The 13,996-nt window shown below is 37.9% G+C and overlaps 1 protein-coding gene across 1 annotated transcript; it reads right to left on the bottom strand.

Moving 5' to 3' along the window:
- Nucleotides 1-184: 184 nt before the first annotated feature.
- On the bottom strand, nucleotides 185-13,388 carry RNF32 (ring finger protein 32). Its single transcript, XM_010712391.4, has 8 exons — nucleotides 13,365-13,388; nucleotides 12,042-12,312; nucleotides 8,317-8,459; nucleotides 6,645-6,677; nucleotides 6,070-6,194; nucleotides 5,806-5,914; nucleotides 803-967; nucleotides 185-424 (listed from the first exon to the last, which is right to left on the bottom strand). The coding sequence occupies exons 1-8, from the start codon at nucleotides 13,386-13,388 to the stop codon at nucleotides 185-187; spliced, it is 1,110 nt and encodes a 369-aa protein (XP_010710693.3).
- Between the last annotated feature and the right edge of the window lie 608 nt (nucleotides 13,389-13,996).

Below are 13,996 nucleotides of genomic sequence, written 5' to 3'. Positions count from 1 at the left end.
AACTGACTATTAAAGTAGAGCAACAGCACTCAACTTTTATTTCTCCAAAGACAAGGTGAATGCCATTGTACATTAAAAAAAAATTACTTAAAAGATCTGGATCTTGAGAGGTTCCCAAGTTAGAAACATGCCCGTGCATTGTCAGCTGTGCTCTGCCAGGAGGTACTTCACTGAGCTGTGGGTGTCAACACTTGAGGACCTTCTTTTGATAATATGAGCGGCACAAAGGGCAAATATGTTGCACTCTCAAGGAAAACTCTTCAAACGCTTCAAGACAGGAATGGTGAAACAAATGTGAACAAGAAAGCAGAACGGTCTGTCGGGAAAACGGATTGCTGGTACCAGAAAAAACACAGGCAGGGTGAGCAGTAGGGCTGAGTGGCATGATACAGATAGGACAGTCAACTATCTCCTGCCGAAATGCCTGAGTAAAGACAACAACAGAAAAACCTCTACAGTAGTGAAGCAATGTAAATGTATCGATAAAATTACTAATTAAAGCATTCAAACTTTATGACTGGTGTATTTTGACAAATGAACAGCATTTCGACTCTCAATTTTGTCTTCAGTCTCCTTGGGCTCTTTAATTGAAAAGAGGAGAGATGCTGCTGAAGTAAAACGAGACTTCTGAAGTATAAATGCTTGTTAAATGTTCCTGATTTAAAATGGGTTATATTAAAAAACTTAACCCCGCTTTCCTCCCAAAAAATCTCGATTGTGCTGAAGACTGCCATGCCTTTAAAGAGCGTAAAAGCTGATAAGTTTGGAGTTCTTAAAAAACAAAGAAAAAAAGCCAGCCAACCTGCATCTGGATCTTCTCCCAGTCATTTTCACTGAGGAGTATTTCTTTTCCTTCCAGCTGCTGAAATGCATCCCGACACGCAGCTATAGAAGAATCTATCTTGGAAAGAAAATCATCTAGGTTTATGTCATAAGAACTCAGCAGCCGACTGCTAATCTGTTGAACCTGAAAAGCAAATGGATTGCTGTTAGATTGAAAACTTAATTGGAAAACAGCCATTTTTCGGGGAGGAGGGGATGGGAAGTGAGGGGTGGGGTAATAGCAGCTGTTGTTAGGTCAGTACCTGAATACCTTCTTAGTGTTTCACTTCAGTTTTGGGCAGTTTTTCACACCAAGACGTGTGCTCCCCTTATAACTTCTAAAAGTGACCCTTCATACCTTATGATGGAAAATTCAAAGTGAACTCTTTTAGGCCTGATAGAAACAAGAAGCCAAATCCAATGGCTACACAAATAATAACAAAAGAGAAAAATCCAAACAACAACAACAAAAAAACAACCAACAAACTGCCAACAAAAAATCAACCAACCACAGAAGTATCTGAAAAGCTTGCTTAGCATTTAGTTTTCAAACTTTCAGTTTCTTTCCCATTTTCTTCTAAAACTATGAAAAATCTCACAGTAGCAGTTGATGTTTTCTAAAATATATATATATATATATGTGCATGTAATGTACAAGTATGGGAATGTTTTCCACTGAAAGTTGTAGTTTCTCAGTAGAGACTTGAAGAAGACAAACATTAGAAGAGAGCAGATAAGAAATACTGAAACCTGTAACACGAGAGAAGTCAGTTGGCTCTTGATGATGTTTTATTCTTTTTTTTAATAGTTTGATCCACTGATAACTAAGACCTATTATGTCTTATCTCAAGCACACTAGTGTGTTGAAAGGATGTATCCGTATGTTAGCGCCAATCAGCTTTAGTTACCAGTGCAAGGTAATGCCGATGTATTAACTTAGTGTAGCTAGCTAAAAACAAAATCCTGAGGCGTCCTGTGCAGTGTATTTAAATCACGATGTGATTTAGAACTTTCAGAACTTTAGAACTTAGATACAGAACTTTCTGTACTTTGTAGGAGATGTTTTATATCTGGCAAAGATTGGATGGATGTTCTTGTGCTTCCTCTATGATTGCTCACTGACTAGAACGAAAAAAATTCTAATTCTATCTCATGCAAACAGTGATTTTTAGTGGTATGTGTGCAGGAGGAAACAAACAAAAATCCCACTGCACGCCTTCTCCAGTATTTACACTATGCGGTTTCTGAACAATCCCAAACAATAACTGAGACACAAAATAAGCTGATTAAAGTGCAGCATATTGGTATATCTTTAATGGTTTGTTGTAATTCTATATTCAGTGAAGATTACTAGGAATGTCACTGGTTAATCTGAACTGCTGTTACCTGACTTCTAAAACCAGACCTGCTCCACACGGTAACATTAACTGCTCTCTCTGACTTAATTTTAAAACCAGAGTTCAGAAGGTACAGGACAAGATCATAGAATCATAGAATGACTTGGGTTGGAAGGGACCTCAAGGATCATCAAGCTCCAACCTCCCTCCCCCGCCAACCTCCATATCTAATACTAGAGCAGGCTACCCAGGGCCCCATCTAACCTGGCCTAAGATTACACCTTAACCTTACGTAATTCCCAGTTTCTGGTCTGCATCAAGTAAAAGTTGATCCAGATGAAAATACTTTATATCCTGTTTTTGTAAGAAAGCTAGGGCAATGTAACTGAAAGCTAGAGCAGCCACGAAGATGCTTTAACTTTCTGTGAGCCTCTCAGGACCCCAAACTTGGGGAAAAACAGCTACATTTTAACTCATCCCTGACGCAGTGTCTACTCCTGTGAATCCGAGAGCAGCGCAATCAGCATGCAGCCAGTTCCAGGACCCGGCCTGTCTCTGTGCACTGTGAGATGATTAGATCGACTGCTGAGCGAAATTAACCAACGAGAGCTGAAAGCAGGAGGCAGAGAAAGCGGCTGGAGCTGCATTAAAGTGAGTTGTGTCCCCTTTTCTTCCTGTGCTGCGCTGTTTGTTCCTTCTCCCTCAGCAGGGAGAAGCTCCATTTCTCCCCTGAGCGTGCACTTGTGCTTCTCTACCCCATTTCACTAAGTGATCCTGAGAGTCCCCTCATGAGCTCCTTTGCGCAGACACTGTAAAAGAGAGGGAGGAAAATTCTTTTCCGGCCTAAGAGGATAGCATTCTATTAAGTTCCCTGCTGCTAAGACACTATCTGCTTTGAGCTGCTCCTGTATTTTCTGCAGCATGGCGTGACCCAACCCATATCCCATCGATCAGCAAATTAAGCCTAGGGTTGAGAAGGAAGAAATTTTAAACTAAAATATCACCCCAAATTTATGTTAACTGGCAAATTACTATTAAAATAAACAGAAAGCAATGAGCAGTTTATATCATTTGTTAACCTTATGTTAACATGTTCTAGGATTTAAATATTAAATCCTGCTGTGTAACACCCAGTCATTTTTTTTTTCCAGATCTGAAACTAACTGAATTTACTTCTGAAAATGCCATACCTCTATTTCGTCTGTAACTTCTTAAAACACGAATAGCAAAGCATAAGCAGAGGATTTGAAATACTCTGTTGGTATGCAAAACTGCTTCAGTCATCTGTAGGGCAGCACAAGGCTATGATAAAACAAAACGTTGAAACAAAGCACCGGCATGAACTTTGTCCACAGGGAAGCCTTTTAAAGTGATCCAGTGTCAGCAAATTGCTTACTAATGTGTTGACTTATGGCAACCCTCAAAAGTAAAATGAAAAGGCTGGAATTTACAGCATATCAATGAATCAGTTGATAAGCTTTTACTGGTTTAATATCCTCCTCGTTTGGCTGCTTGGAGCCACTTGAAGTTAGCAACAGAATGTTTACCATCTCCATGTGATAAAGGAAGTCAAACGACTAAACAAATTTTAGGACCATTATACTGTTTGGTGAGATTTAAATTAAAATCGTTGGGAGAAATCACACAGAGGGGGAGAACGAACCTAAAGTCAGCCACCCCATCTCAACGTGACTTACCCAGCTTCCTAAACAACGGTCAACACATTTAGCAAAGCTGGAGATAATGTAATGCGTTTGAAAAGATTTAATTGCACCAATAAAAGGCTATGCCTCAATTAAATGACGTGCACAAGTGACATTTATGGATAGGATCAAAGAAATTTGCTACCTCATATGCTGAAGCAACGCCCTGTTTCTGCGTGAAGTAGTGCTAAAAAGTTGCGCGCTTTGGTTTCTGACCTTTTCTATCTCCTTTGATCTGAGTTATTAGAAATTTTAATCATAGGTGTAATAAGTAATATCACACCAAAATAAGTGCTAATATTTCAGAATTCATTTTTTATTTTGTGATATTTATCTAAGAGCGTGAAACTTGGCATTTAACCTTTGTGATTCTTCCAGAGGAGGAAGGATTATTAAAAATTTGATTTTTTTTTTCCACTTGAGGTGCTGTTTGATTATGTTAACATTTAGGAAGTGACATTTTAAAAGCGCCACAATTTTTTTTAGGCAAAATTTATTTTAGAAAAGCTTTTTAGCATCTGGAAATGGATAGATTCTCATGAAAAATTTCTTCAGTGTTTTCTTTGACCAGCACTTAAATGTGTAAGAGCTAACTCCAGGAAAACTCATCTGTCATCTGGTATATATCCTTTAATCATAATTGGCACCAAATTCATTTAAACCTAGCTAATCCAGGTTTAAATGGATGTTGTGGATGCCCCATCCCTGGAGGCATTCAAGGCCAGGCTGGATGTGGCTCTGGGCAGCCTGGTCTGGTGGTTGGCGACCCTGCACATAGCAGGGGGGGTTGGAACTATATGATCATTGTGGTTCTTTTCAAACCAGGCTATTCTATGATTCTGTGAGTCTATGATTCTATGAATCCATGTGTGACAACTTTATACATTTATTCTTAAACAAAAGTGAAAAAGTAGCATTCATTTTGTTCTCTACAAATCCTGAAATGTCATGTATGAGAATGATTTCCCAATGCTGTGAATGATACACGAAATCTATGTTAAAGATTATCCTGTGGTTTACAATCATCTGATGAAATGTAAGCAGTTTTATCAGTTTGTTTACCCCTAAAAAGAAGTTCTCTAAGATAGGAGCTCTATACGCTAACACTCCATGGGTAGTTTAGTGACAGCTACTGTACACATCTGTATTCAGCTGAGAGAAATTTTAACAAGTGATGCTCAGCTGGAACTTTCAGCATATTTAGAAATGTTCTTTAGCTTCCCTTTACTGAGACAACATATGTAACTAAGGATGGTATTCTGAGCCCACCGAAAGTGGGTAGCCTTGTTGGGAAAGAGGCAGACTTTGTTCCCAAAGTCGTCCATGCAGAAAAATCTGTTTCTGTTGCCTGTTCTCATCCTGATACTTGAGGACAGTCACAGTCTACTGAAGTATTTATTCACTTCTTCCAAAAATAAACGTTTAAGCACCCTCCATCAAATCCACCTCCAGTGCTGAAGGACCCTCCATCATCAGCCTGAGTTGGGTTAGAGCAGAAGCTGGAGAACAGCAAATACACAGAATGGAGCTACCCAGTTCAGTGGCATGTGAAGAAACAATGACAGTGCAAAGAAGTCGTGATTGTTTATGGATTAATTAATTTTTCTTCTTGCTAAACCATAGCCCCTCATAGAAAACAGATTACTGTGCCTAATCACAAAGAGGAAGGAGATACAGACTCTCACAAAAAGCCTTGTTGTACATATAGAACAACATATAGTAAATTACATATTAAGGTAGGCCTTAAGAATCTAAATTATTTTCCCTACTTTTGTGTTGAAAATAGGGTGGGATGAGGAGACTAACAGGGTGTCTCCAATGCTGCTTGCTTGATATGAGTGACAAGGAATAAATGAAAGGGTAGAGAGCTGACACTCAAGAGTTTAGACTTAAGGGAGCTGAATCAGATCAAAGAATGGACCAAAGAAGTAAATGAAACATACCTTTTCCTCAAAAAACTGTTTTCTTAGTTTGCTGTCTTTAGGAGGCACTGTTTTTCTCAAGTTTTTATACCATTTTCTAACAACGAATCCCCTCCAGGAGGCTTGAATTCTGTAAGAAACAAGATTGCTCAGGAGGAAGCTTAAATTTACATTATTTTACTGTTCATTTCTTCTGTTTAGTTTCTCATTAAAGTTTTAAGTCAGAATATTATTTTGAAATAAATATTGCCCAGTGATGGCACCTCCAGCAGAAGCAGGGCTTACCTGATGGCACACTTTATTTTATACAAGCGGGCCCCGTCATGTATCACTCTGGTCTGATACTGCTTTTTCCTGCACAAAGGACAAGACTTTTTGCCCGTAAATTTTTCAAAGGCTTTCAGACATGCCTGAAAAAATAATTGCAATTATCTACTACGTATTTGATATCACTGGGAAGGATGAAAGAGGTTAGATTACAGAGTGTAAGAAATGTGTATTCAGCAAGCCATGAACAGCATACATAATACATATTTTTATAACTAAAATGCTAAAAATATTGTAAATCTATGTATATTCTCATGATTTTTTAATTTGTTTTTAATTTTTTTTGAGTTAGGCTGTTCTTGTTTAGTATATGTAACTCAGTTAGAAACTACGTTTTCCCATAAAGTTTTAAAAAGACAATATAGGGGGATAAAGAACCTCATCATTCAATAGTTTTAAATTATATTTTTTATTTTAAGAATCTGGAATTAAAGTTCCTTTTCAAAATGGTTACATTAATTCACTGAAATATTCACTTAAGTAACTTAAAACACATACTATATGCCTGAATTGTTAAATAAAAACATACTCACTTTATGGAATACATGGGAACATGACAGCAACACCTGTTTTACATAGAAAAAAACAGAGAAAACTATCTTTAATCCATTCTAAAAGCTGAAGAGTAAAAAAATATTGACAACAAGGAAAATCCTGACTGCCTGAAAGCTCATCACTTTCTTCTGGTGACTAGTGTGTTCTTTCTGGTAAAAATAATATCAGTCTTCTGTAGGAATTAATAAATTACAGCTTAAACCAGTACGTGAATTCGGTGTTAACAATACATGGAGTGGCAGAAAGTGAGAGATGCCAACTGCTCTTAACAAGAGCAAAACATTCTGGAACAAGTATTTAAAATGAAAGGTGATTTCCCTCTCTTCCCCATAAAAACATGAAAGTTCAAGAAGTGATATAAATCAAATGCAACATTTCATACATTAAAAAAAAAACAACATCAAAATACACAAAAAGATGAAAAAAAAAAATGCAAGAAAAGAGAAAGCATGTTCACGGGCTACAAGGAAACTTCACCTTTATCTGACCTAAGTTCCCACCAAAAGCTGATGATCTCCACCCTGACAAAAGATAGAGTTGGACAAAAAAACAGCAGTTGGCTCTTAGAGGAAGGGAAAATTGGGGAAGGAGTGGAAACCAGAACAAGTAGTGTGCACTATTGAGCTGGCAAACACAAAAGGATTAATGGCTAGCGGCCAGCTGAAGGGAAAGCTTTCAGATACAGTGGCTTTTTTCCCTTGAGGGAGGAAAACTAAACAGAAATTCTGAGGACAAAAAAAGAATTCCAGAGGCATTTCCCTTTTTGTGCCAAAACTGACGTGACCTTAATTACTGCTGTCTTTTGCTCTCTCTTGTCCAACTTTAGACTTCTAGGGTAGAATGGTCTTTCGCCAGATCCATCCCACCTGTCTTTGGACAACTGTCCACCTACAGTTAATGATGTTCACATAGAGGGAAGCAAAACCCTTCCATCTTGGGTTTGTGAGAGCAGCACTCCTCTTCAATCAGTCACTCATCCCTTTTGCTTCACATTTTCAAGATGATACATGAGAGGATCTAATAAAGCACGATGGATGCGCTCACGCTACATGCGTGGCATTGAATAAAGACACCAAGGTAAAATGTTGTCTGAAGAAATGCTCACATAGCTAAGAGATTGAATGGTATTAAGAGCACACCTACTTCCATTTTCCAAATGGAAATAACTATTGAATTAAACTACAAAGTAATAAAACTTGCAAGAATACAAAATATAACTTACATCGATTAATTAGTGTGTATTTATAATTTTGATTAACAAAGCCAAAGTTCATATCTAATGGGAGTTTAAATGGAGCAAAATATAGCCTATAATTGCTTTGAAAAAATCTAGCAAAACTGCTGATTACCTTTTCCACTACTGTCATAATCACACCAGTGAACAAACATTACCAACCTTTCTCTACCATCCCACTTGCAAAGTACATCAGAGTTGACCAACATAGCAATATACTGCTAAATACTAAATGGCATCTTAATACTAAATACTTAACACTTAAATAATACTAAATACTTAATACTAAAAGCTGCTGAATACTTAAAGTTGAACCTCTCAGTTCTTTCTTCTGTACCTCCAGCAAGTGACATTTAGGAGTAACTCTGGAAAATCTTAGTTAAGTACAATGGTGTAGTCCACAGTTACACACGTACCTGAGGCTGAAGTGCAAACTCTTCCCTGCATATTGCACAGGGCTGGATGGAATCTCCATGCTGTATGGATCTCTGCTTTATTTTTGTCCATTCTTCAGCAGTCAGTGGGAGGGAAGGGGGCTCAACTAGTCCTAATTTCTGAGCTGCAGAGAGTAAGAACAACAAATCACCGGATAAAATCCACTGGCAGATGCAGACAATGGATGTTCTCCTTGTGAAGTTCATTGATCATACATTCATTTAAAAATACTGTGTACAAATGCTTCATACAAATTTATCATCTCACAAACTCACATCTCACTGGCAGGCAACATACTTCCTAATAATTGCTAGCTGTTTACTAATTTTCAGAACTTCTTATAGATACGAGATTTATATAGGGATTTTTTTAATGTAAGCTACTATTTGCCGAGTAGTATGAATGTGATACCTATTCACAGCTATAAAATGGGGATTATTAACTATGCAAAGAAACAATGCACAGTAACACAATTTCAAAGTGTCAGTACAAACAAAATCTGTTAGAACGTGTTTGTAAGGGTTTATTTAACTTTACATTTCTGCATTCCTGAAACAAAGAAAAATGGATAAAGTGGTATAATAAAAAACAGTTGCTGATGGAACAATGTAAGATGAGACTGTGATGGATAAAATAGAAGGAGCAAAAAGAAACAAAAGAGATGGTCACAGGACACCAGTTTTAGGGGCATTGTGACAGCTCAGCTAGGCAGTCTCAGATGATAACTGTGAAGTACCACGCTGAACGTCAATGATAAATCTGTCTTCTCAAAGAAAGACTTTGTGAAAATACAGTATTTCCCCCATTTATGGGATATAGGCCAGGATCAGTAAAAGAAAAATGCTAGTTGGTACAGTAAAGAATAGACCTATGTCATTCTGAAAAGCAGAGCAAACTTCTATGGGCTGAATGAAGATAGTGGAGGAATGCCTGAGGTATGTGCAATAACCTAAAACATGAGTCCGTGATGGGGCATCCATCATATTTGCTAAAATCAGAAAAGAAGAGGTATATTAAATAGTTAGAATGTAAAGCAATGATGCCGAGTAGAGAGCATTGGTTGTAAGTGGGAAAGGGCCAACTCTTTTACTTGTACCACAGAGCAGATCCAACCAAACTCTTGGCATAAAGCTTCCTTATAGCAGAGAACATCCTTCAAAGACGCCAAACAAATCTGATTTCGTATCTTATCTTTACTAAAAACAAAAATCAAGTTTCACCTGACAGAAGTAGCTAAGACTATCTGTAGATTAGTAAGAAAAGAGGATCCTATCTGGATGGTCTAATAGACAAGTGTGGATAGTCTTTACTATGACAGAATCTGGATACACAGCAAACCAGTCATAGCATGGAAGACAATGCTAGAGAATAAAAATGCCTACCCTTTATTTTCTTCCAATCACTGTGGTCAGAAACTGCTTTAGGGAAGACATTGGGATGGCACTGGGGAAGCCCTTCGTGCATGCCCAGAGTGAAAAAAAAAAATTAAAAAAATTAAAGAAAGCTTATTAAATACTTCCACAAAAAGATGATTAAAGTTGCCAAATAGGAAGAGATTGGAGGCAAAAATTAACTTCTAAATAATATAAACCAGATGGGATATTTGTGAGGGACAGGTTACACAGGTGTTTAGAAGGAAAGCTATTACACAACACAGTTGATGAAGGAAAACTGGCAGCAGGACACAGAAGAAGTGATATGTGATTGATGTAAAAGGCCCTGTGAAGATATTTTTGAAGCAGCACTTGGAATAAAAATAAGTAACGAAAGCCTACATTTATCACAGCTCAAGAGATCCAAGAGTTTTCATCCTTATACACTGTTCAGAAGCCCAACCTGCTTACCCACACACTCACTTTACAACTGAGTTATTTATCCTAAAACGAACATTAGCAAAGTAATTACATACGATATCTTCTAAGCCCTTATAATTAGCTTTTAGGATGCAAGCCCCCGTTGAGAAAAATTTAATGACCGAACCCTCGGAGGCTGTTTGATTGCCTACAAACTCAAGAAGGAAAAAACGCATTAAATTACATTTTCAAAGTTGCTTCACAAGTTAAAGGTTTAAAACACAGAGTTCTTAAAAAGAGAAAGTCTGACACAGGCATTATACATTAATGAGAGATTACAGGTGAAAATACTAATAAGCCAACACAGACACAATGGCAATGACTTCTTAAAATCTTTCAGCACATTCTTTGGAATCAGTTGCACAAACATTCATATAGGATCTCTCAGTCAGTGCTGGGATTTAAGGAGAAAATACTTTGCCTTATAGTTGCAGAGAACATGCTCACACTTGGTCTGCATTTTTTCACCACAACCTTTAGCTTCTAGAATCACTCGTTATTTGTATTTGCCTTAACCCCAATAGCTCTCTGCTGGCTTTGCCCCTGGAATCCTCTCCTCTTTCAAATTCCTCTTCAAACGGAACCAAAGAAAAAAACCCTCCCATCTTTAGAAGTATAACCAAGCAAACATACTAATAATCACCTTGTCTTACTACCTTTGTCCAAACGCTTGCTGCACTCACTTATTGTGTATTATCCTAAGTTACCCTCTCAACCTCACGCTGATTCCAAAAGGCAGATGCCTGTGCTTGTATGGAGCTTCATTGATTTACATGGTTCTCTTTTGAGCTTGGACTACTGTGACAGCTCCTCCAGCAAAAGCAACATGATCTTCAGAGAGGCCTCAGGGCGTTTTTATAAAAAAAGAATAAATAAAATAATTATTAACGATGATGAAATTCATGACGTTTAAAACTGTAAATTGTGGAGCTGCAAGACACTAAGAAAAGACTAATGAAGACAACCAAAAGGATGGAAGAGAGATGGTCAAGGCAAGAATACTGTAGAAACACTTAAGGGGAAGCAAAGAATGGAAACTGGTTGCCAGGAAGCACATTTGGAGCCCTGCTCTGCTGAGACGCTTCATGGATTTGTCCTTTTTTTTTTTTCTGTCACTGCTGTACAACTGCGTTATTATAATACTATTTGAAAGTGAGTTTTCTCACCAGGCATCATTCCAAGCCCTCACATCTGTGACTTTTATCTTGTTGCAAGTTTGTTTCTAAATTTGAAAAAGGTATTTAGCTACAGGTGTTAATTCTTCCTGGATTTAGCCCCAGGACCATAGTAAAAACAAACCTTTTTAACTTTGAGTAAAGGTGGGTATATATTAACAGAATACATTTAACACAGCACAAGTGTCTTTTTATTGAATAAGGAATAAAAGAAACCATTTCAAAAACACAAAAAGTCATCTTATTCATACTGCAATCTCAAAAATAAACACGGTATCCTAGCTTAAGATGCGAATATAAGGTAATGAAAGTTACTGTAGTCAGTATGCAAAGTGTATTAAAATGGTGGAAAAGACTTCCTGCCCTTTAATGAAAAATTCTTCTTCCTCAAGTTGCTCTAGGTTGTTTCTTTTCTTTTTCTTTTTTACATTCACTGTCATAAGAAGAGTAAGTCTTAATACATTTCTAAAGCCATATTCAAGCCACTGATGACAATTCTACTGCTTAAATGACCATTAATATGGCAACCTTAAATGGTCAGATATTGACAAATTTAAAAATAAGAACTTAATCTGTTTAGCACTGAATTACCTTATTCAATAAAAAGACTAGATACCTCATTTTAGTTATAGTAAACAAAGACAAAAAAATCACAAATAAGAATATAAAGAAGTTTACCTAAGGTTAGCTGTGGAGGATTGGGATCAAGAACGTACTCCTTTTCCTCATCTTCTTTATTCTTCTGGTGAGTGCTCTTTTTTTGTAGCCCAGTATCTATCACTGCTTTGACCGTGTCTTTGTTCACAAGTCTGTAAATGTTCCTGGTGTTCCTTGACCTTGACTTCATAGGATCTGCTAACGAAAGACCTTGGAGCTGATGACTGTGTATTATATGATCCTGCAAAGCAACTGCAGAAACTGCTATCCCCTCTCGTTCAGAGGAGAGGCCCTAGCAAGGAAAAAAGTTTCCATAATTATTATTGCAAATGATCTAAAAAGATATATGTGATACTAAATTAAAAGAAATCTTAGCCAAAGTGTTTGACTTGTCAAAGGCTTTTATCCACACGCAACTCGCTTACTTGAAGCCTAACATACAATTACAGTGACACAAAGTCTAAGATTGATGCTTCTGACACATTCCAGTTTTAACATACAAAAAGTAAAATGATATCTTTGATTTGTTGTTCATATTAAATAAAATAGCAGTAATTTTTCAGTTTTAATTACGGAGTTCATAATTATTGTATGCAATAAACTCATCATGGACTATAAAAGTCTGGCATGCCCAAGCACATTTAATTTCAATTAAAAACAATCTCAAGGGAAACGTGGTTTTCCAGAACACTAAATATGAGAGATGCTCTAAAAGCAATGCCTCCTTTTATTTTGTTGGCCCAGCACATCAGCGGTGGATGTTGGTGATACGGCAGTAGAGGGTGAACCTTCCTGCCAATATTCTGTTATGTTGTTTTTTTTTTTTGCTTTGTGACAGATGGCAGCAGAGGGGCAGCCTGACACTATGGCAACTGACACAGAAATGAGTATGAAGAAAATGTGAGTCACTGAATTCCTCCAGGAGGAAAAAAATTGCACCCATTGACATTCATTGACTGTTGCTGAATTTTTTGGAGACCAAACAGTGGACGTCAGAACAGTGAGGTGGGTGGATGGTGGGTTTCAACGGTGTCAACAGCAGTGTGAAAGACAAGCCATGCTCTGGATGGCCATGCAGATTTTCATGAGTGTGGCATACAGGGTCTTGTTCATTGCTGGTAGAAGTGCATAGCTAGTGGTGGTGACTATGCTGAAAATTAGTGTTTTGCAGATGAGAATTTGCTCTATCAAACAGTGATATTGTGCTCTTTGTTTCATATAAATAGGAGGCATTTTTTTTGGAGCGACAAGAATATATTATTTTTATGCAGGTAATGGGTTTATCTGCCTGCTCCTACAGTTCTCCCCACCCTTTCGCCTTCTTTCAAAGATGTGCAGTCATACCTTGTAAAAACGATGATGCTCCATCGATCGTCTCCAGACAGATGTACAAAAGTCAGTTGGCTCTAGGAACATGAACGTTGCCAGAAATGCCTGGCAACGAAAGGTCTGGGCGGGGCAGAGAACCTGGAGTGCTGGGAACGCACAGCCTTCAGCCAAGTGTTCTGCTATCAGTGCTGTGTTAGCACCAGCGGGGTGTTTACCTACGATCTAATGAGGATAATTTCAATCACCAGTGGCTCCAGCCTGAAAAACACCATTAAGTTGGATAGCGTGGTTGTTGTGGCTGTCTTTCTTGCTGGGTGAGGAGAAGGACTCACATTTTCTCCTGTTAACCAAAGCAATGCTATCCCATTTGAAGTTATGCACTGGTGGCTTTGAGAGAAGGAACACGATTGCCATTATGTGTGACTTGCAATTTTGGCAAATCTATAGAGTTATCAAAAGAAATAATATATGCAAAGAGAAGAGATGAGCTGTATCCATAAAGGTGAAACCAAAGACCCCTGTCACCTGCTGTCCTGTCCTCAGTCCCGGCAAGAAGTGGTGGCTCAAGGGGACACATCTCTTACTGGGACTTTTCAGGATTTGGACCAAACCTGAGCCAGAAGCACTGCCCTTCTTTGTGATAACCA

This window comes from Meleagris gallopavo, chromosome 6 (genome assembly GCF_905368555.1).
Source record: "Meleagris gallopavo chromosome 6, MGAL_WU_HG_1.1, whole genome shotgun sequence".
NCBI lineage: Eukaryota > Metazoa > Chordata > Aves > Galliformes > Phasianidae > Meleagris > Meleagris gallopavo.
This window is presented reverse-complemented; position numbering and strand designations above follow the sequence as displayed.

Coding starts and splice junctions, on each gene's coding strand:
- RNF32 (XM_010712391.4), bottom strand. CDS start 13,388: ATGGAGCATCATCGTTTTTACAAG. Junction 12,313..13,364: donor AGCATCATCGTTTTTACAAG/GTATGACTGCAC, acceptor TTTCCTTGCTAG/GGCCTCTCCTCTGAACGAGA. Junction 968..5,805: donor AACAGTTTTTTGAGGAAAAG/GTATGTTTCATT, acceptor TTTGCTTTTCAG/GTTCAACAGATTAGCAGTCG.